Source organism: Impatiens glandulifera, chromosome 1 (assembly GCF_907164915.1).
Source record: "Impatiens glandulifera chromosome 1, dImpGla2.1, whole genome shotgun sequence".
NCBI classification, from domain to species: domain Eukaryota; kingdom Viridiplantae; phylum Streptophyta; class Magnoliopsida; order Ericales; family Balsaminaceae; genus Impatiens; species Impatiens glandulifera.
Genome location: NC_061862.1, coordinates 45,541,502 through 45,566,079, shown reverse-complemented (window position 1 = coordinate 45,566,079; position 24,578 = coordinate 45,541,502). Strand labels below are relative to the sequence as shown.

Here is a 24,578-nt window from a genome sequence, read left to right as displayed (position 1 = left end):
ACGGGAGAGATTTGTTGGGTTAGCTCATTTGGCAGCTGAGCCTAACAAATTAATAAAGCCAATTAGGGAATATTTAATTAAGAAAAAAAAAAACACAATAGTTTTGTTTTGTTTTTCTCTCTCCCTCTTCCAGCAGTTCTTCCTCCATTGAAGCAGTAATTCCTCCATTGAAGCAGCAGGTTCTTCCTCTGATTTCCTTTATCTCTTCTCCATTTTGTTAGCCATCTTTAGTAATGATGATAATGTATGTGAATGACAAGTTAGGATGAGGTCATTTGATAACTTTTGTTAGATTACCTCTAGGCTTGTATTGAACTACATTGTTTACCCATTTGATATAGTGAATGATTTAAGTGGCCGAAGTGTCCCGTGGTTTTTACCTAATTTGGGTTTTCCACGTAAAATCTTGGTGTTCTGCTCTCTGTTTTTTTGATTATTTGATTGTTTGATGCTCAATTGTTTTGGCTGCCTATTTGATTACACAAAAGGGAAAAAGAATTGTTAGGCCTTGTTGTAACTTGTTTATTTCTGAATTGCTAAATATGTGCTATTATTCGATTTCTACAATAGTAATATATTATCCTTGTAAGCAACTCTTCAAACATTTTAATCAAATAAATAATAAAAAAACACAAGTGTCTTCTATTTTTCTAATTTTCTTAATTTGAGGTAAAATACACCAAAATTTATAGTGGTTCACTCAAATTGAGCTACGTCCACTTCAGCCACCACCAAATTTCATTATGAAGAAGAAGAATGAATATAGAGTTTTTTGCCTCACACTTTATCGCTCTAGATTTATGTTTTTTGTCATGGAAACCCTTAATAATCGCATATTTATAGGGTAAACATTCAGGTAATAAACCTAAATAACTTTGGTCAGGCCCAAGCCCAAAACCAAAAAGAAAACTCAATAAACTCTAATTAACAATGTAGAATTTATTATAAGTGTGAGCTCCATAACTCAACAATCTCCCACTTGGAGACTAACTTCATCATTTCTCGATCGATAGTGGCTTTTCATTCGGTGTCTTAACGAAGAAGACCAACTGAAGTTTCACACAACTTCAGTTTCTTATTTGTCACAGCTTTCGTCAACATATCAACTGGATTCTCACTCCATCTTCTAAAGTAGACCAAATGAAATGATAACGAACCTGTATATGCTTCGTCCTGCCATGATAAACAGGATTCTTGCCAAATGAATGACACTTTGACTGTCGCATCGCAACACACTTCCCTCGCAGTCTTGACCCAATTATAGCAAAAAGGGTTGTAACCACATCATCTTCTTAGCAGTCTCTGTCACATCAACATACTCTGCATCACAACTAGAAAGAGCAACAATCTTATGCAATTTTAAAACCCAGCTGATTGCAGTACTTCCCAGAGTATAAATGTACCCTGTTGTGCTCTTCCTACTATCAACATCACCACCATTGTCAGCATCAACACATCATTCCTAACTCATATTAGACTTTCGAAAACATAAAGCGAGACCCGCACTTCTTCTTAAGTATCGTAGTATCCACTTCACTACTTCCCAATATTGTCTACTCAGGTTGCTCATGAACCTGATAACAACTCCCACTGCATGTGCTATGTTTGGTCTTGTGCAAACCATCGCATACATAATACAACCAATGACAGAGGCATACGGAACAGTGGACATGTAATTTTTTCCTCCTCTGTTGAAGGCGACTAATCATTAGATAGTCTGAAGTGACTAGCTAAGGGGGTAGTAACTAGTTTTGCATCATATAAGTTGAACATGCTAAGAAATTTCTTCACATATTTTCTTGTGAAAGCTTGAGAACTTATTCATCCCTGAAAATTCTCATCCCAAGGATTTGTTTTGCAGCACCCAAAACCTTCATTGCAAACTTTTCAGACAACTCTTTCTTGAGTTTATTAATCTCATACAAGCTTGCTCCAGCAATCAACATGTCATCAACGTAGAGGAATAGAATAATGTATGATTTATCAAACCTCTTGATATAGCAGCAATGATCAACTTCACCTCAGAAAATTGTTACTTTTAATAAAGCTATCAAACTTCTTGTACCATTGCCTTGGAGCCTGTTTCAAACCATACAGACTTTTCTAAATCTTACACACAAGCTCATCTTTTCCTTTGATTTCAAATCCTTCTGGTTGTCGCATGTAAATCTCTTCATCTAAATCACCATGAAGAAAAGCAGTTTTGACATCCATTTATTGAAGATGAAGGTCTTCTTTCATAACCAAACTCAAAATAGTTCTGATTGTCATCAATTTAACTACTGGAGAGAAGATCTCATTATAGTCAATACCTACTTTCTGTTGAAATCCTTTCACAACCAACCTTACCTTGTACCTCATGATTTTATCATGTTCTTCTTTAATCCTGAAGATCCATTTGTTGTGAAGTGCTTTCTTTCCCTTTGGTAGCTCAGTGAGCTCCCAAGTCTGATTCAATGTCAAAGAGTCCATCTCATCTTTCATCGTAGACTCCCACTTAACCGATTCATCAGATTGTATTGCTTCCTCATAGCATTCAGGTTCACCTCTACCTTCAACAAGATGTAGTTCAGAGATGGAGACCACCTCTCAACTAGTTTTCGATTCTTTGACGATCTTCACAACTGTATAACTAGTGTTTTCTGATTTACCTCTGAGGCCACGTTCTCAACGATTTCATCTTTAACAACACATTGTTCTTCTTCGACAGACAGTATATATTTAGATGAAAATTCTCTCAAATCGACGGTACCAGTCTCTTCCAACTTGGAATCACCATCTAATGTATTCCCAACACAATCATTGTAGAGAACATATTCATTGAAGATAGCATTTCTGCTACGAATAATCTTCCGATTTTGATTATCCCAGAAACAATAACCAAACTCGATATCACCATAACCAATGAAAAAACATTTATTAGACTTTGGATCAAGCTTGCTCCTATCACATTCATTAATATGAACATATGATAAACAACCAAACACTTTCAAATAAGAAAGGTTTACCTTTTTATTGCTTCAGGCTTCTTCAGGAATTCTAAATTCAAGAGGAACAGAGGGTCCCCAGTTTATCAAATAGGAAGCAATATTAATAGCTTCTGCCCAGAAGGTTTTAGGCAGCCCTGCATGCAATCTCATGCTTCTAGCACGATCGTTCAATGTTCGATTCATTCGTTCATCTACTCCATTCTCTTGAGGCGTTCGGGGAACAGTCTTCACCATATTGATCCCATTCACAGCACAATACTCTTTGAAATCGAACCTGATATATTCACCTCCGTTGTCGCATCTCAAGCATTTAATTGTCTGATTTGTTTCATTTTCAACCAAAGTCTTCCATTTCTTGAAAATAGAAAATACTTCAGACTTGTGCTTCATAAAATATACCCATACCTTTTTTTCAAATCATTTATTAACGTCACGTAGTATTGTGATCCACTAATAGAAGAAATAGGTGCAGGTCCTCACACATCATTGTGTACCAACTCTAGCCTTTCTTTCATGAGTTCCTTCCCAATTTTTAAGAAACTCACCCGTTTCTGTTTTTCAAGAATGCAGTTTTCACATAACTGATGTTCAATAGACTTCAGTTCTGGAATCTGTCTATTTTTCAAAAGAATTTTCATCCCTTTTTCGCTCATATGGCCCAACCTGCAATGCCACAACTCACTGTTCTTCGAGTCATCAACTACAACATCAACTGCTTCTCTATAAGTTGAAGTCGTGTATAACGTTCCAGTTTTGTGACCTCGAGCAACAACTATTGCTCATTTAGTCACCTTCCATGCACCATTTCCACAAATAAAATTGTGACCTTCTTCATCAAGCTGTGTAACAGAAATTAGATTGCGCATTAAACTGGAATTTGTATCACCTTATTAATCTTCCAAATAGAACCATTTGCCATCTTCAATTTGATGTCCCCCATGCCAACATTATCTAGTGGTTCACCATCTGCGAGATGAACTTTCCCATAGTTTCTAGCCACATAATTCTCCATTAATTCTTTGTGATCAGTGGTGTGGAAAGAAGCTCCCGAGTCCAAAACCCATGAATCTATCGGGCTATTAACAAAAAGAAGTAACGCATCAGTCACAGTTTTTGTAACAACATTGGCTACATAATTTTTATCATCATCGTTTTTCTTCGGTGCTTTGCAGTTCCTCTTTAAATGACCATGTTTACCACAATATCAGCACTCAAACGTCCGCCTAGACTTGGACTGACTTCTCCTGCTCCTGCTCCTCGACATAGATCTGCTCTTACCTTGGTTGAAATTTCTATCATTACCTCTGCCCATGTTTTCAACATTTAGAGAAGAACCTTTAAATGTTTCACCATAATCAATTTTACAAACCTCTTCAGCAAGAATACGATCTCTAACTTTAACAAATTTCAGTTTAGCATTTCCAACAGAATTACTAATTGCTGCCCTCATAGGTTCCCAACTATTTTGTAGAGATGCTAACATAATTAGGGCACTAACTTCATCTCCAAAATCAATCTCAACAGATAGTAATTGATTCAAAAATGTATTAAATTCATTCAAATGAGTAGTGACAGAAGTATCATCAACCATTCTTAAGTAAAATAGGTTTTTCATTAAGTGTACTTTGTTGTTAGCAGATGGTTTCTCATACATATCAGAAAGAGCTTTCATTAAACCCATAGTGGTCTTCTCCTTTCCTACATTGTGAGCAACCGTCTTGGCTAGTGTCAATCGGACAACTCCCAAAAGCTGTCTATCAAGGAGTTTCCATTCAGCTTCATCCATTTTCTCTAGTTTCTCACTCAAAGGAACATGAAGCTTCTTTCCATAGAGATAATCTTCAATCTACATTCTCTAAAAGGCATAATCTGTCCCATCGAATCTTCCAATCTCATGTTCTATATTGTTCTTCCTTTCCATTGTTTCCAATGCTCAAATCTAGCCTTGCTTCTCTGATACCAATTGTTAGGATTTGTATATCCCAAATCTGACAAGCTTGAAACAATCTGTAAAAATGCAAGAAATAAGAACCCAAGAAGACACAGATTTATAGTGGTTCACTCAAATTGAGCTACGTCCACTTTAGCCACCACCAGATTTCACTATGAAGAAGAAGAAGGAATACAGAGTTTTTTGCCTCACACTTTATCTCTCTAGAATTATGTCTTATGTCATGTAAACCCTTAATAATCACATATTTATAAGGTAAACATTCAGGTAATAAACCTAAATAAGTTTGGTCAGGCTCAAGCCCAAAACCAAAAAGAAACCCCAATAAACTCTAATTAACAATGTAGAGTTTATTATAAGTGTAGGCTCCATAACTCAACAATTTTTCTTATTTTTTCTTTTGTAAGATAAAAGTTTGACATGATTGAAGGGTACTTAATATAATATTAGATGACATGTCTTATAATTTTCAAATTCTTTCAAAAAATGTTTGGTTGCACTAGTAAAAATATGTCATTTACCAAAAGTATGACCTCTCGGTAAAAGCCCTATATTTGTCGATAAAAGTCTTTTTCCGACAACCCGTCAAACTGTTGGCATCTATCAAAAGTGATCTTGTCGGTAAAGGTGTGGAGACCTAAGCCGACAAATTTCATATCTTTCGGTATATCCTTTTACGAAAGTTTTAGTGAGATCTTTCGGAAATGTTTTTACTACGTTTACCAAAAGATTTATTGAAATCTTTCGGAAATGCTTTACTTATTTTCACGAAAGTTTTATGCATATCTTTCTTCTCTACTTTACTTCCTTTGCCAAAAGATTTATGCATATGTTTCGGCTTTGCTTTACTTCCTTTCGGCCCTGCTTACTTTTTTTACCCAAAGATATATGTATATCTTTCGGTTTTGCTTTACTACTTTTACCGAAAGATATATGCATATCTTTCGGTTTTGCTTTATTGCTTTTACTGAAAGATTGCATATCTTTTGGTTTTGCTTTACTACTTTTACCGAAAGATATGCATATATCTTTTGGTATTTTCTCTTTACAAATTTGTAATATTTTGTTTGTTTTTTACATAACCTTAACCTGTTTAATTATCAGTCAAACCAAAGAAATACAATAATCAAAAAATTCATTACATTTTCCAAAATTCTAAATCAATACGTATTATAACCACGTGTTACAAACACACGTGTACTAATCCAAAAAACATAATCCAACATACTTGTTCCAAACATGATAACATTATCCAAAAACTACATAATAAACGTACTAACTCGGTGGTTGATTCGATAACCTTGCTAATATTTCTGCAATCTGTTGTTGCGTTTCTTTCGTTATTAACTTGAACTATCTCTTCTATTTCATTGACCTACGCCCAAAGTTGTTGGTTATCTTCTCTTAATGACGACCCTCCACGTTGAGAATTGTCGCCCCTCCGTCAATCACCGTGAAAGTGCGATGGTCGGACGCCTGACCCCATACCCATCACCTGCCCGTATCGTTGGGGCCCGAAGGCTTTCTCGGTCACCTCAAAGTCGCAGATATCGGGTGTTTCCCTAATTATTTGCTCCATCTCCGCTTGCACATTTTAAAGTTTCATTGTATAAGATGTATATATAGTTCTATTAAATTTTCAATTAAACTTATTTATTAACTTACAATCTTCTCTTGTGATAATGGGTTCAACGTCGGGATCGGGTTGTCTTAGATGGGTCTAGGAGTTTGAGTCCTTCTGAACCTCTCTATGATAGTTGGTGGACGCCCGAGTTCAATCGTCTGTATAAATAATTTAGTTAGTGTTCATCAATAAATTAGTTAAATTATTTATAACAGGTATAAACTGAATAATGTACATACCAATTCTTCTTCTACGTGCGAAAATAGTTTACTGCCTATATGGTGCGTAAACTTCACTTGTTTTCTGTTGTCAATAATGATAGAGCGTTTTTCTGCATTTAAAATAAAAAAGAAGTTAAAACTAGTGTCGTTAGTACATATTTCAATTTTGAAATTATACGTACCTTGAAATTCTCGGTGAAGAAGTGGTGTTTGTAGAGGAACTCCCAATCTGCTGAATCATAACATGGTGATAGATTCGCAAGTACGACCGCCTCATCTCCATTATGAATCCAGACATAATCCCGACTCAAATCGGAGCGCCACCTATCCCATATTTGTTTGATGTGTGCAATTCCGGCCTCTCTAAACGTATCTATAGATATATCTGTATTCTCAAATGGATCCTGAAATATAAAATCACCAAATGTTATAAAACTTCATTTGAATGTTAATTAAGGTTCAATTTTTTACCGTCATAGCATGCCATAGTGAATCGAGTTGGTCGGTACTCAAAACTCTCCACTTTAATTGGTGATGCGAGATGAGTTGAGGGTCCCGCACCATCGACCCCACATGACGAGACCACATACGCCTCGCATCACCTTCTAGCATCCCATCTATGTCTCCGAAAGTTAGTTGCACTTTAGATCCTTGAGCCCTTTTAGCAAGCTCAATATTCTTATTCCGACCTCGTCTACGCGTGGAGACTTGTAAAAAACAAATAATTAATATTATTAGGTCAAACACATTATAAACAGTAAAAAATAAATATTTATAATAATTTACCGGTACCAGCAGTGTCCGGAGTGGACTTGTCATCCTCATTATGCTCCTCCTCTTGCTTAGCCTCCTCATCCTCCTGATCCTACTCTGCCCCCGCAAACGTACTCTTAACAAAATTATCTCCATCATCCTCTTCTTGTGGCTGGTTTGATATGAAAGAAGATATTGGGACAGGATTTAACACCAGACCCACTACTAGCTCCCTTGAATGCTCTCCCCGACTCCCTGAAAACCCCCCTCGGGTCATAAGGTTGCCTACCTGTGAAATCAACCCCTTGAATGTCTTGAAGAGTTTTCTTGGCGGTATTGTACGTACCTGTTAACAAAGATAGTACGAGAATATTTATTTGTATGAAATCAATATGATGTGAAGTTTAAAGTAAAACACTAATCTATTCTTAACTAGATATTTGTAAAACGTGGATTTATTTTTGTCACAATCTTTCATTCGGGTCATGATGTCATATCAGGGGCGTAGAATACTTGTTTTGTTTGACTCGCCAAAATATAAGGTTCCTGCATTTGAGTTTTTAAAAGGCGGTTGACGTTTATACTTCCGAAGCCATATTTATCCACTTTCACTCCACGTTCCCCAAAATGTGCATCAAAACACTAACACTTGAAGAGGACAACCCGTTTATGAGAATAGTATTGTACTTGGATTATGTCCGTTAAAACTCCGTAGTATGATAGAGTATCTGATCTATTGTTTCCTACAACAGCAACTCCGTTGTTTTGAGTGGTTAGACCTTCGTCGTGTTTTTCTATATAGAATTTGTATTCGTTTATTTTACACCAAACAAAACTAAATGATTACATAGTTGGACCGGAGCTTAAGATCTTAAGGTCTCTTGATATATCGCTATCGTCTATTAATTGGGAGACTTATATACGTAAATTAAGACTCATGTTAAATTATTCGTAAAATGTAGAATCAAGTTAAAGTTATCAGATCTATCCATGGTTCTGGTATCTACTCACTCTATGCTTAAAATAGATAGTATACGTTGGGGGAATTTATCCACGGGACTCCACGTTATTGCAATCCTGCAAATACTCGCTGAACGTGTGTTTACAATATTAAATTCTAAGATCATATCTTTAATACTAATAATTTGTACTAACAAAGAAATATGTAATCATACATGTAAAATGGTTCTGCTTTAGGGCAATTTTTCAAGAAGTATGAATGAGCCATATCTCGATCGCAATAATCCAAGTTATATATTGTGTCGTTGGATAATTCTTCCAACGATTAAAATACTGAGAGACCCGTGATTGAACTTGGTTTAGGAACTTCTTCCATGTATTTAGCACATAGACGAATACTTTCATTCACAAGATATGTCTCTCTTATTGAGCCTTTTGGGTGATTTTTATTCCGTAAATATATTTTCATTGTGCCCATGTATTGTTTTATAGGATACATCCATCAAAACTGGATAGGACCCCCAAGTATAGCCTCAAGTGACAAGTGTATCGGGAGATGCATCATGATGTCAAACAACGACAGTGGAAAAATCATTTCCAATTTGCACAGTGTCGTCACAATATCCAAATACAATTGTTTTAGGTCGGATTCACTCAACAATTTGGAACACAACAAACGAAAGAATCGGGACAAATTTACTATAGCATCATACACATCATCTGGAACCAATCCACATGTTGCTAGAGGAATAAGGTATTCTAATAAAATGTTACAATCATGACTCTTCAATCTCGTAATCTTATTCTCTTGCAAATTTATACAACCTCCAATGTTTGAGCAAAAATCATCAGACAACTTAAGATCCTTCAGAAATTTCAAAGACGTTGTTTATTCTTAGAGGACAAAGTGAAAGGGGCTTCTGGATAATGAACTACTCCTTCGACATCTATAGGATGTAATCAGTGTTTTATGTTCAAGATTTGTAAATCTTTTCGGGCTTTAGGACCATCCTTAGTCTTCTCTTTCACATTCATCATTGTTCCCAACACGCTATCACAAATATTATTTTCGATATGCATCACATCCAAATTATGTCTCAATAATAATGATCTCCAATAAGGCAAATTGAAGAAAATGCTAAGTTTGTTCCAATTGTCTCCCTATGTTTTATGATATATCTTAGTTTTCTTTCTTTGATCTGTAGTTAGAACAGTGCCTTCTAGGTCCCGTGCTTGCTCATAAATTTCTTGTCCTGTTAATATTTTTTAGGGCTCTCTATAATCTGTTCGACCATCAATAGACCTTTTATCCCTCCGGTATTTGTGGTTTGGTAGAAGGAAGCGTCGGTGACCCAATTAACCAATCGAAGAGATATAGTGTCTTTGTTACAACAAGGACAAACGAGTTTCCCTTTTGTACTCCACCCTGACAAATTTGTGTATGCTGGAAATTCGTTAATGGTCCATAGCAACGCTGCGCGCATATTAAAGTATTGCTTAGTGTGTGCATCAAACGTTCTCACACCAATATGCCATAGTTTAGTCAACTCTTCAATCAATGGCTGTAAAAATATGTCAATTGCATCTCCCGGACTCTTTGGACCTGAAATTATCATAAAGAGAATGAAATTGCTAGAATCAATGCAAAGAGTGGGTGACACGTTATAAGGAATTAGAATAACCGGCCAAATACTATATGACATTTTTCCATTTGCAAAGGGTTGGAACCCATCGCTTGGTAAACCAAGTCTCACGCTACGGGGGTCCGACGCGAAATTCTTATACCTCTCATCAAACGTTTTCCAAGTGTATGAATCAGCTGGATGTCTCAACATATCACCTTCAACTCTACCTTCCTTGTATCATCTCATCATTGTAGCGGTCTTAGAGCACATGTACATCCTCTGCAGTCTTGGTATTGGCGAAATTAACATTTATCAAACACAAAAAACACATTGAGCTAACAATTTGCAAAAACTCTAAATTTCAATAAGCTACTCAAATACTCAAAGCTAAATAAACTAGCAAATCTTCAAAAATCCTAAATTCTAGAAACCCTAAATATATAGCAATTTCACAAATTCACAATAAATTTAGTTTGAAATAGAAGAAAACAAACCTGGAATGAAGGTTTAGCTGCTAGAGGAGAGGAGAACGACGCTTGTTCAACAATAGCGGTGACGACGGCGTTAGAGAATGTGAAGAGTGGCGGCTGGATTTTGGACTTTCGATCGGCTGGAGAAGATGAAGAGAAGCGAAAGATGGTGGATGGCGGCTGGATTCAGCGGGTTACTGCTGGATTCGGCGGAAGAAATCTTCAATCGGCGGAAGTGTTCTTGATTGCGGCTGGAATCAGCGGAGGGAAAGAGACGGAAGAGAGAGAGCACGCAGGGGAGGGTTTCTGCCTATTCGCGACTTAAAGGAACAATACCGAAAGTATTAGGTATATCTTTCGGTATTTCCTTTAATTTAAGGGGCGGCAGTTTTAGGTATATCTTTCGGCTTTTAGGTTATAGATGCCGAAAGATATAGCCAAATCTTTCGGCTTTGGCCTAAAAAAACCAGAAAAATCAAAGTGCTGGAAATTGGGCAAAACCGAAAGATTTAGATACATCTTTCGGTTTTACCCTTCAAAACCAAAAGATTTATCCTAAATCTTTCGGTATTTGACCATTTACAATTTATTATTTAATTTAATTTAATTTAATCATTATTATATTTTATAATTAAACACAATCAAATACTTATAAATCAAACACAAATCCCTACACATACAAATATAAAACATATTCACTCATTCTAAGTATACATATATATAATCAAACACAAAGCTTGTATACATTTTATATACTCAAAAAACAACCCTACTTTATATACTTGTAATTATTTCAATCACAATCCCTATAATTGGAATATTAAATAACAATTAATTTGTTTGGACAATTAAACAAGATTCATGTATTTAAAAACCAAAACACTAATTGAAAATGGTGGAGAAATTTGTGAAGAGTGACCAAAGCCGAAAGATATAGGGAAAATCTTTCGGTATACCATAGAAAAACCGAAAGATATGTCTAAATCTTTCGGCTTTGACCTTAGAATCCAAAAAAAACAAAGTCCTGAAAATTGAGCAAAACCAAAAGATTTATATAACTCTTTCACTTTTACCCTTCAAAACCGAAAGATTTATCCTAAATCTTTCGGTATTTGACCATTTACAGTTTAGTATTTCACTTGATTTAACCATTATTATATTTTATCCTTCAAACTTAAACACAATTCTATACATATAAATTAAACACAAATCTCTACACATACAAATATAAAACATATTCACTCATTCTAAGTATACATATATATAATCAAACACAAAGCTTGTATACATTTTATATACTCAAACAACAACCCTACTTTATATACTTGTAACTATTTCAATCACAATCCCTATACTTGGAATATTAAATCACAATTGATTTGTATGGACAATTAAACAAGATTAATGTATGTAGAAACCAAAACAGCAATTGAAAAAGGGTGGAGAAATTTGTGAAGAGTGACCAAAGCTGAAAGATATGGGACAAATCTTTCGGTATACCATAGAAAAACCGAAAGATATGCCTAAATCTTTCGTCTTTGGCCTTAAAACCAAAAACAAGTGCTGGAAATTAGGCGAAACCGAAAGATTTATATAACTCTTTCGGTTTTACCCTTCAAAACCGAAAGATTTATCCTAAATCTTTCGGTATTTGAACATTTACAATTTATTATTTCACTTGATTTAACCATTATTATATTTTATTCTTAAAATCTAAACACAATTCTATGCATATAATTCAAACACAAATCCCTGCACATACAAATATAAAACATAGATAATGAATGATGTCTCTATGATATGTCTTTTAACTAAAACAACGCCTTTGAGTTTTGAAGATACTAGTAAGGAGAAGAAATGGAGAGAAGCTATGAAAGAGGAGATTCAAGTCATTGAAAAAGCTATACATGTGAACTCACTTCTCTTCTAGCGGGTCAAAAGTCCATTGGTGTCAAGTGAATAGTCAAAGAGAAAAATAATGTCAAAGGTGTTGTGGAAAAATATATAGCAAGATTAGTCATAAAAGGGTATGCACAACAACACAGAGTGGATTATGATGAAGTATTTTCTCCAGTTGCTCATCTAGAAACAATCAGATTTATTGTTTCACTAGCGACACAAAGAATCTGGAAAATATTTCAATTGAACGTGAAGTCAACATTTCTTAACGCTTTCTTTGAGAAGGATGTTTTTGTGGAGAAATCAAAAGGCTGTGAGTAAAGGACAAAAATTAAATGTATTAAAGTTGAAGATGGTTTTATGGTCTCAAACAAGCCCCTCAAGCATATTATAGATGGATTGATGCTTATTTTCGTGAAAAAGGATTTAAAAGATGTCCACATGAGTATGCACTTTATGTGAAAATGGATAAAATGGAGATTGTTTGTTCATTTTCCTCTATGTGGATGATCTTATTTTTACCGAAAATAATTTGAGTCTCTATAAAGATTTCAAGAATGATATGGCTCGAGAATTTGAGATGACAAATATTGGCTTAATGTCATTTTACCTTGGATTAGAAGTGCGTCAATTGGATGGTGGAATTTTTATTGGGAAACAAACATATGTGAAGGAAGTCCTGGATAGATTCAATATGTCGAATAGCAAAGCGGTGGCTGCCCCTATGAAGGTTAGAGCTAAATTGAGGAAGAACGAAAAGGGAGAAAAGTTGGATCTCACACTATTCAAAAGTCTCGTTGGATGTCTAAGATATTTAATATGTACTCGGCCATATATTCTTTTTAGTGTGAGAATTATTAATTGATTCATGGAAGTGCCCACGAGGGAGTACATGAAAGCTGCAAAGAGAATTTTGAGTATTTGAAAGGTACTATTGATTTTGGAATGCTTTATTCATCATCCAAGGAATTTCAACTTGTTCCATATTCTGATTATGATTTTGCCAGAGATATAGATGATCGGAAGAGCACAAGTAGATTTTGGTTTTTATGGGGTCTAATGCAATTTCGTGGAATTCGAAGAAACAAGTGATAGTCTCACTATCATCTTATAAAACAGAATATGTCGCAATAACAACATGCACTTGACACGCAATCTAGCTAAGAACAATTTTTATCGACAACAAGTCTGCTCAAGCTCTAGCAAGGAATCTTGTTTTTCATGATCGAAGTAAACACATCGATACACACTATCACTTCATCCGAGAGAGTATTATGAAAAAGGAGATCAAACTTGAATATTCTTGAATATGTGAAATTTGTTGACAAATTACAAATATTTTAACAAGCTTCTTGGAGTGGAGGTTTTCAGTACTAGAAAATGAGGATTATGCTTGAAATCACGAAGAAATATTAACTTTACGGGAGAGTGTTGAAAATAAAATAAATTAAGAAATTAAAAAGTCAATTGAGAGTTTAATAGTCTAATTAATATTAAAAGTTATTATCTTTTTGTTTAATAGGTTTTTAATAAGCATTAATTCTGACCGTTTAAGAATAATGAAGGTTTTAGAAGTTTAAGAGTTTTTTTGTCCTAATATAAATAAAATAGTTGTATTTGAAAGAAAATGAACTGAAATAAAATATATATCCATTTTATAATCTTATTATCCTGAGTGAGTTTGTAAGAAAATATATTGATTGCTCACTGCCGTTTCCAATAAGATCACCTGAGTTTACTAATTTTCTTTAAAATTAAACATATTTCATTAAGGTTGATAGATCACATTTGGCATGTGGATACTTAATTGTAAGTTTATTTGTAATATTGTAGAGCAAGTTAGATATTAAGTAGAAATATATGTTTCATCCAACTTCAACTCATGACTAACATATATTGTATGCAAACTTATTTATATTATTGATAGATGAAAGTTCTATATTTATTCCATGATCTTATTCATATGTATGCAGATAGAATGCCTAAAGAAAGTTGAAAATAGATAATTTGCTCCTAAAAGTCATCTGAAATTATTTCACTGACAAACAATAATAGAAAGAATAGATGAATATTGTAAATGGGTAGAATAATTCAATTCATTCATCCATTCAGTAGATTGATATTATGGGCCGGGATTAAAAGCACGGTTGCTCACTGCCGGAAAAGTCCGCCGCCGCCTACGAATAGCATGAGTTTTGAGCAAGGGCGATTCTCGACATAGTGAGAATCAAGAGGCTCATTCCCAAGTAATTTTTTTTAACCTATTCCTTATGAATTCGTTTGAGCTAATAATTAATGATTACATCATACCGGTAAGGATATGTAGAGCATATATGCTGCAGAATCTTGGTTTGATTCTTCAATGGCCTTTGATTCCGCGGAGACGATTGTTGGGTTTTTTGTTTCCTTAGTCCATGAGGAAAAGCCCAGCAAATAGGCCCATTTGGGCCCCCACTTGATTCACTTATTTGGGAGCAATATAAAAGGGGAGAAATCTTCTTTTGCAAGAAAGTAGAGCAAAAAAGAAAGAGAGAGAAAATCAAGAAAGAAAAGAGGGAAAAACTTCAATTTCAGCAGCCTTAGTATTTTGATGATTGCCGGAGTTTGCACCGTTGGATCGTTCTAATTTTTGGACAGCAGCTTCACAACTTCTGGGCCAACATTCTGAACAGTGGAGATCGGATTCTGAGGTCTGGAGGTCGGAGTTTTGTTTCCGGAACAGTAGCAGTTGTTTTTGGTGATATTCTTCCTTTATTGTTCTTTGATTGTTTCTATATCCTTGATGTGCATGTTTCCAAGGGTATTATGAATTTGTATGCCTCTAGTATTGTCTAGAGAAGACTTTTGTATTGCTCTCTTACTGGTGATAGTGGATTTTAAGCGGCACTAGGTGTCCTGTGGTTTTTACCCATTGAGGGGTTTTCCACGCTAAAATTCTGTGTTGTTTGTGTGTGCTTGCTTGGTGTGTTACTCACTGTTTTAGGGCTGTGTTGATTGCATTTTGCATACCTATTTGTTAGTTTCCTCACAGGTTTAAACGGTTTGGGAAAGTGTTGTCAAACGTAGGATAAATTCCGCATTTGTTGTTTACTGTTGTGGCGCATTTCCATCAAAGTGGTATCAGAGCCTTGGTTGCTTATTTGTGAATTGAACTGTTTGAACGATGGAAACTAATACAAGTAGGATGATTAATTTGAATGGTTCTAATTATCATGTTTGGAAGGCAAAAATGGAAGATCTCCTATATGTGAAAGATTATTACTTACCTGTTTTTGCTACTGATAAACCTGAGAATAAAACAGATGCAGAATGGACTATTTTGCATAGACAGGTTTGTGGATATATTCGGCAATGGGTGGAGGATAATGTGCTGAATCATATTATTGGGGAGACACATGCTCGTACTTTGTGGAACAAGCTTGAACAGTTGTATGCTCGGAAGACTGGGAACAATAAACTGTTCTTGATTAAGCAATTGATCAAGTTACAGTACAAAGATGGAACTCCTGTTACAGATCACTTAAATGCGTTTCAGGGCATTGTGAATCAGCTTTCAGGAATGGGTATCAAGTTTGATGATGAGATTCAAGGTCTATGGCTACTTGGTACATTACCGGATTCTTGGGAGACTTTTAGGGCATCATTGTCCAACTCTGCACCGGATGGTATTATCACCATGGAATTGGCTAAGGGCAGTGTTATGAATGAAGAGATGAGAAGAAAGTCACAGGGTTCCTCTTCACAATCAGATGTCTTGGTTTTTGAAAAGCGGGGGAGAAGTCAGAGTAGAGGTCCGGGTAACAAAGGAAATCAGCGTGGTACTAGCAGCTCCGGTAAAGGGAAGTATGCTAATATTGAGTGTTACTATTGTGGTAAAAAGGGGCACACAGTAAAGTTCTGCAGACAGGCAAAGAAAGAGAACAAGAAGAAAAACTACAACAACCAGAACAACAATCAAAGGAAAGATGACGATGGCAGTGACAAGGTTGAAGTGAATACTATCACTAATGATTTCTTTGTTTGTTGTGATGATAATTTGGTGAACTTTGCACATGATGAGGCGAGTTGGGTGATTGACAGTGGAGCTTCGTGTCATGTTACATCACGAAGAGATTTTTATTCATCTTACACTCTAGGTGATTTTGGGGATGTCAAGATGGGTAATAGTGGGCTATCAAAGGTTGTTGGCATTGGAGAAGTCTGTTTGAAATTTGATACTGGAATGAAGTTGGTTTTACAAAATGTAAAACATGTCCCGGATATGAGATTAAATTTGATTTCTACAGGTTTACTTGATGATGATGGGTACAACAACTACTTTGGTAATGGTTTGTGGAAACTCACTCGTGGTTCTTTGATTGTGGCAAGAGGTAAAAGGTGTTCAAAGTTGTATGTGGTACAACCGAAGATCTCTAAGAGCATTGTTAATGCTGTGGAGAATGCTGACATGACTGAGATATGGCATAAGAGACTTGGTCATATGAGTGAAAAGGGCATGGCTTTGTTGTCAAAGAAAGAAGTGTTATCTGGTGTAAATGATGTCCAGTTGAAGAGGTGTTCTCATTGTCTTGCAGGTAAACAAAACAGAGTTTCCTTCAAGAGCAATCCTCCCTACAGAAGAGAGAGCATACTTGATCTTGTTCATTCTGATGTTTGTGGTCCTATGAAGACAAAAACACTTGGTGGTTGCTCATATTTTGTCACATTCATTGATGATCACTCCCGGAAGGTATGGCTTTATACTTTGAAGTCTAAAGATCAAGTTTTAGATGTGTTTAAGCAGTTTCATGCCTCAGTTGAGAGAGAGACTGAAAAAAAGCTCAAGTGTATTCGGACAGACAATGGAGGTGAATACATTGGGCCATTTGATGCTTACTGTAGAGAGCATGGTATTCGGCATCAAAAGACTCCTCCAAAGACACCACAGTTGAATGGCTTAGCAGAGCGGATGAACAGAACATTGGTTGAGAGAGTCAGATGTTTGCTTTCACATTCAGGGTTGCCGCGTTCCTTTTGGGGTGAAGCGTTGAACACGACGGTACATGTTATTAATCTAACCCCTTGTGTTCCTTTGCAGTTTGATGTTCCTAACAGGGTTTGGAGCGGCAAAGATGTTTCTTACAGTCACTTGCGAGTCTTTGGATGTAAGGCATTTGTGCATATTCCCAAAGATGAAAGGTCAAAGCTTGATGTGAAGTCTAAGCTTTGCGCGTTCCTCGGCTATGGTGATGATGAGTTTGGATACAGGCTTTATGATCCAGTTCAGAAGAAGCTTGTTCGAAGTCGGGATGTTGTGTTTATTGAAGATCAGATTTTTAAGGATGTTGAGAAGATAGAGACAGTTCCTCGACATAGTGATGATCTTATTGATTTGGGTCCAGTTCCTCTACAACATGTTGACACACAGGTTGGAGATGATGTTCCTATTGAAGACCATGGTGCTGATAATGTTGATGCTCAAGAGCAAGATGTAGATGAAGTTGTTCACCCAGAGTTACCAGTTCCAGACATGCCACCATGTGTTCCACTCAGACGGTCTACGAGAGATCGTCATCCTTCTGTACGTTATTCTGCAAATGAGTATGTTCTTCTCACTGATGAGGGGGAACCTGAGTGTTATGCAGAAGCTATTGAAGATGAGCACAGGAAAGAATGGGCTGAAGCTATGCAAGATGAGATGGATTCCTTGTATAAGAACAATACTTATGAGTTGGTGAAGTTGCCTAAAGGCAAGAGAGCATTGAAGAACAAGTGGGTTTATAAGGTGAAGACTGATGAGTTCACCTCACAACCCAGATACAAAGCTAGATTGGTGGTCAAAGGATTCAGCCAGAAAAAAGGTATTGATTTCGATGAGATTTTCTCTCCAGTTGTGAAGATGGGTTCTATTCGGGTGGTTCTCGGTTTAGCGGTCAGTCTTGATCTTGAGGTTGAGCAGATGGATGTCAAGACTGCCTTCCTTCACGGTGAATTGAATAAAGAAATCTATATGGAGCAGCCTGAAGGGTTTCAGGTAGAAGGTAAAGAAGACTATGTGTGTAGACTTCAGAAAAGTCTATATGGGCTGAAGCAGGCACCGAGACAGTGGTATAAGAAGTTTGAGTCTGTTATGGGGGAGCAAGGCTACCGAAAGACTACTTCAGATCATTGTGTTTTCTTTCAGAGGTTTGGTGATGATGATTTCATCATTTTATTGCTTTATGTTGATGACATGCTTATCGTTGGCAAGAATGCAGAAAGAATTGCTAAGTTGAAACAGCAGTTGAGCAAGTCTTTTGCAATGAAAGACTTGGGGCCAGTGAAACAGATTCTTGGGGTACGGATCACTCGAGATAGAGCTGCCAAGAAGTTGCATATGTCACAAGAGCGATACATTGAGAAGGTGCTTTGCAGGTTCAACATGGACAAAGCTAAAGTGGTTAGTTCTCCTCTTACTACCAACTTTAATCTAACAGGTAAAGATTGTCCTACTTCAAAGGAGGACATTGAAGATATGGATAAGGTTCCATATGCCTCAGCGGTTGGTAGCTTGATGTATGCTATGGTATGTACAAGGCCGGATATAGCTCATGCAGTTGGTGTTGTTAGTCGGTTTCTGTCAAATCCTGGCAGGAAGCATTGGGAAGCAGTTAAATGGATTCTCAGATATCTGCGCGGTACTTCCAAACTGGGTATCACATTTGGAAATGAAAAGCCGGTGCTTATGGGATACACAGATTCTAATATGGCTGGAAATAAGGATAACATGAAATCCACTTCTGGATATTTGATGACATTTGCAGGGGGAGCTGTTTCATGGCAATCAAGATTGCAAAAGTGTGTGGCCTTATCGACAACAGAGGCTGAGTATATGGCAGCAACGGAAGCTTGCAAAGAACTATTGTGGTTGAAAAGATTTCTGCAGGAGCTTGGCTTCAAGCAACAGCGCTACGTAGTTCTTTGTGATAATCAAAGTGCAATACACCTTGCTAAGAATTCCATGTTTCATAAGAGAACGAAACATATTGATGTGCGGTATCATTGGATTAGAGAATCTCTTGAAGATGGGTTGTTTGAACTTGATAAAGTTCACACTGATGATAATGGTTCCGATATGTTGACAAAGGCATTGGCAAGGGAAAAGTTGAAGGTGTGTTGTTCGATCGCCGGGATGGCGAACCTTTCCTCATAGTCAGGAAAAGGGGGAGATTTGTTGGGTTTTTTGTTTCCTTAGTCCATGAGGAAAAGCCCAGCAAATAGGCCCATTTGGGCCCCCACTTGATTCACTTATTTGGGAGCAATATAAAAGGGGAGAAATCTTCTTTTGCAAGAAAGTAGAGCAAAAAAGAAAGAGAGAGAAAATCAAGAAAGAAAAGAGGGAAAAACTTCAATTTCAGCAGCCTTAGTATTTTGATGATTGCCGGAGTTTGCACCGTTGGATCGTTCTAATTTTTGGACAGCAGCTTCACAACTTCTGGGCCAACATTCCGAACGGTGGAGATCGGATTCTGAGGTCTGGAGGTCGGAGTTTTGTTTCCGGAACAGTAGCAGTTGTTTTTGGTGATATTCTTCCTTTATTGTTCTTTGATTGTTTCTATATCCTTGATGTGCATGTTTCCAAGGGTATTATGAATTTGTATGCCTCTAGTATTGTCTAGAGAAGACTTTTGTATTGCTCTCTTACTGGTGATAGTGGATTTTAAGCGGCACTAGGTGTCCCGTGGTTTTTACCCATTGAGGGGTTTTCCACGCTAAAATTCTGTGTTGTTTGTGTGTGCTTGCTTGGTGTGTTACTCACTGTTTTAGGGCTGTGTTGATTGCATTTTGCATACCTATTTGTTAGTTTCCTCACAGGTTTAAACGGTTTGGGAAAGTGTTGTCAAACGTAGGATAAATTCCGCATTTGTTGTTTACTGTTGTGGCGCATTTCCATCAACGATGACTTCTGCAGTGTTCAGGAGGGTAGGTCAATCGATCTCTTCTTAATTTCTGCTAATCAGAATATAAAATAGAAACAAATATGAAGATCTTGCATTTACAGATGTTCTATCTCAGCGTTGGCATGAAACAAATTAGTCGACATCATCTCCATGATTGGATATTTATGTTGACCTTCCCAGCAGCAATCCATCTTCTGTTGATCATCAGAAACCAGAAAATGCAATAATACTTATCTTAAATTCTTTTACTGGCACAATAAAGAAAAAATATGGTTTCTTGATAATTTCTTTCATTAATCTGAAATGCTTCTTTGGGCTATTTTTCAAGTTAAACGATTCTTGTTTATTTATATTTGTAATTATATTTAAATATTTGGTTTATTAGGATTTGAATTTTTATTAATAAATATGTAATTGATTGATATTTTAGAATATAAGTAATGAATAATATAATTTTGAAATAAAAAATTATATTATTGATATTAAGTTTTTGATTTTTTATAATATATATATATATATATATATATATATATATATATATATATATATATATATATATATATATATATATATGTATATCTGCATCAATAATATATTAAAAAAAAATTAATAGTAAAATTGATAATAGTAGAATTTCTTGCATGCTTAAATCAACAATTTGTATTATTCCTTACTTTTAGTGTATAGATGTAAATAACTATACTGAATGAGTTGAGCAAATTCACAACAAATTCCTTATTATGGCTCTAGCCACAACAGCCAAGTCACGAATTCTAGTATTTAAGGCAGAAATAGGAGAAACTGATGAACCAAATGCACTCTTGCAACTATCAGCCACTTGTGCAGTACCAACCATTCCATCTTCTGCAAACTTGGGGACTCCTCGAATTGCATGTTCTGTTTCTGGTACAAGATCACTTAAAACGAACTCATAATTATCTAGACAAGAGCTTAAAGGCTTTATGAGGCGTGGCCTTGAATGTTGTAATCGTTTGATTTGATTAATTCCCACATTTATATTTTTCTTGATTGCATCTACAACAATTAGGCCTAGTCCCGCAACATCTTCACTCTTGCTTCGTGGGTCTGATTGAAGTGTCCTGAGACAGAGCTTGAAAATCTGTGTGTGTTTGCATGTTTGGATTATGAGATTATCATCCCCCATTACAATTGATAATTGAAGTGAGGAAAGGAGGGCTAAGAATGTGAAACCTATGATGACTTGAGGTATAGAAGCCATTATGCTTGTGGATTGCAAATATTGGGTATTGGATTGACAAAAGGAGGACGATAGTTAAAGAAGAAACTTCTTTCGAATAGTCATATATACTGGTTGTTTTGTTCTTCTTTTTATAGTAGATATGCTTGATTAATTCATGTTAAGATACTTATCAATTATCTTAAAATAATGATGATAAAGATGAATTGTTTTTAGTAATAATATAAAAAGGGATAATCAATACGTCATTGCCTAATCACTAAACTGTTGTCTATCAAAAAAAACTAACAAATTTGGAAACTAGGGATAAAAAAGGAGAAATAATTACCTTATATAATAATTTTGGCAATTTTTAAGTTTGTTATAAAATAATATATCTATAAGATATTGACACAATATTCTAATATTACGATAATATAAATATTATTATTAAATTAATTTTCTTATAAATTTAGTATAATTTGGTTTATATTAAGTTAGAATAGAGAAGATGGTATAAAATAATAGATTGAATTACATAAATTATTTATAATATATATAGAGATTCTATTAATTTTATAAGAAAATTAATATAATACTATAATAATTATATTTTAATTAAATATTATTATATTAATTTTCTTAAAAAATTAATGTTGTTGAGTTCCATTACTATCATGAGTTTGGACAATATGGACAAGAAAAAATCAAAGTAAAATAAAAATATACAATAAGAAAAAAAAAGTCTAAAAAAATAGGGTTTGATATTTAGAGTTTCGACAAGACGATCGGACAGTCATACTATATCGATTTTGGCTAGAATCACGGGTGTTGAATTCTAGCGGCGTTACTTTATATTTTGTTAAGACTTCTTTTAAATACTTATTTGAGTATGTCAATTCTGTGAGATCTGTTGTATTAGTGAACCTCTAAGGTACTTTAGCGTAACTCACTATAATATAATAAAGTTGTTATAAGAGACCTACGGGATATTTGTTTTTTTTTCTTATTGGATTTTCACGCTAAAATTGATGTGTCTATATGTGCTTGATTTTATTTATTCAGATATTTGGTTTGGTTTCTTTATTATCTCATCGTGACATACAAAAATGGAAATAATAATTATTCCACAATTGTTATCTGGTATTTTTTCCAACAAATAGTATTAAAACATTTGACTCATCAAATTTCTTGTTTGTCAAATGCATGAGCAAAATTGGATCGGGATGATTAAAATAATCTCGACGAACTTTTCAATGTGAAAACGCAAGATTCTCAATTTTCTTATTTACAGAGATTTATTTAGTCCTATACAATGCATGACAAAGCTAGACACGATAATAGATGAAGATTGAAAAATTAGAATTGAAAAGTAGCTACTACGATGAGTTAGTGGGTTGACCAAAATATTTCCCACCACATTATAGAAGAGAAAGATGTGCAGACACTTTAGAAGAAGTTAGAGTGGATGTTCGAGAAAGTTATTTCAATAAACAAGGAAATGATAATTTGACGACTCATGAACTTAACATACAAAGAGAGTGAGAGTATGACAGATCATACTAACAAGTTAATTGGCTTGGTCAATTAAATAACATCGATGTAAATGACTCTCAATAATGAGATATAAGCTCTACTATTTCTTAGGCCGTTACTAGACAATTGAGAAATGTTGTTGATTTCATTGAGCAACTCAAAGATAGATTGTATTTTAACTATTCCATGGTTAAATATAGTTTTTCAACGAAAAGGCTAGAAGAAGAGAGAAATGTGAACAAGTTTCAGAAACTCTAATAGGTGAAAATTTAGAATCACGTGGAAGGAGTAAAAATATATCTCCATAAAGTAGAAATGAATAGAATGACTTAAAAAAAATGCATGATGCTTAAATTCTATCCCTGTAACAAACTGGGGCACATGGAAGAGAATGTCAAATATGAATACGAGAACATAATGAAGGGTAAAGGGTGAAATAAACTAATGTGGTTGTAGAGGGAGACACCATTGTCGTGTGCGAGGATGGTTGTGTTAATCTCTAAATTCAGGATAGTGAATGGGTGATTAATTCATGATCTTCTTTTCACGTTATTTCTCATGGTAATTTCTTATCTACGTATTCGGATGAAAATTTTGGCAATCTCCAAATGGGTAATAGCGATTCATTGAAAATACTAGGTATCAATGATATTTTCTTAGAAACTACCGTTAATTATTGATACTCGGATATGTGAGGCACATTCAATACATTCTCCTTATCTTCATTTCTACATGAAAATTTTATTATTAATAGTTCATAAATTATTTTGATGAAGGTAAGTGGAAGTTGAACAAAAATTCGCTCGTCATGGCAAGAGGGAAGACGAACACGTTATATGTAATGCAAGTAAAATTGTACAAGGGATATATAAACTTAATCCGGAAGGATATGGATATTGATTTGTCACAAAAGATATTTGACCAAGTTAGCGAGAAGAGACTTCAAGTTCTCGCTAGGAAACAATTAATTCTCAATTACAATGTACATCTCTAAAAATATGTGATATTTGCTTAGTTGGAAAAACACACAAAGTTGCATTTAATATACTCCCTCTAAATATAATATAAAAAAATGTTCTTTTTTTGATTCATACTCATACTTGTTCTATTCAAGAAAATGTCTAGGTGGAGTGCATTATTTTATAATTCTTATTGATAATAACTCCATAAAAGTTTGGTTAGTGCTCTAAAACTAAATATCGAGTTTTAGAGATCTTTAAAGATTTCAATGTCAGAGTTTAGAGAGAAACAAATAGGAAATTGTGATATTTGAAATTAGACAGCAGAGGTGAATATAGGGGTTGTTATAATAGTGTGGCTGAAGAATGAACTAAACAATTTGATAAAGAGTGTGGTGTGTTATCTCATTCGAAGTTGCCCAAGTCTTTTTGAGAGGAGATAGCGAGAACCGCAGTTGACTTGATAAATATTT

The 24,578-nt window shown here is 35.2% G+C and overlaps 1 protein-coding gene across 1 annotated transcript; it reads right to left on the bottom strand.

Moving 5' to 3' along the window:
• Positions 1-21,133: 21,133 nt before the first annotated feature.
• On the bottom strand, positions 21,134-21,652 carry LOC124926555 (cell wall / vacuolar inhibitor of fructosidase 1-like). Its single transcript, XM_047466807.1, has one exon. It carries the CDS (start codon positions 21,650-21,652, stop codon positions 21,134-21,136), a length of 519 nt encoding a protein of 172 aa, XP_047322763.1.
• Between the last annotated feature and the right edge of the window lie 2,926 nt (positions 21,653-24,578).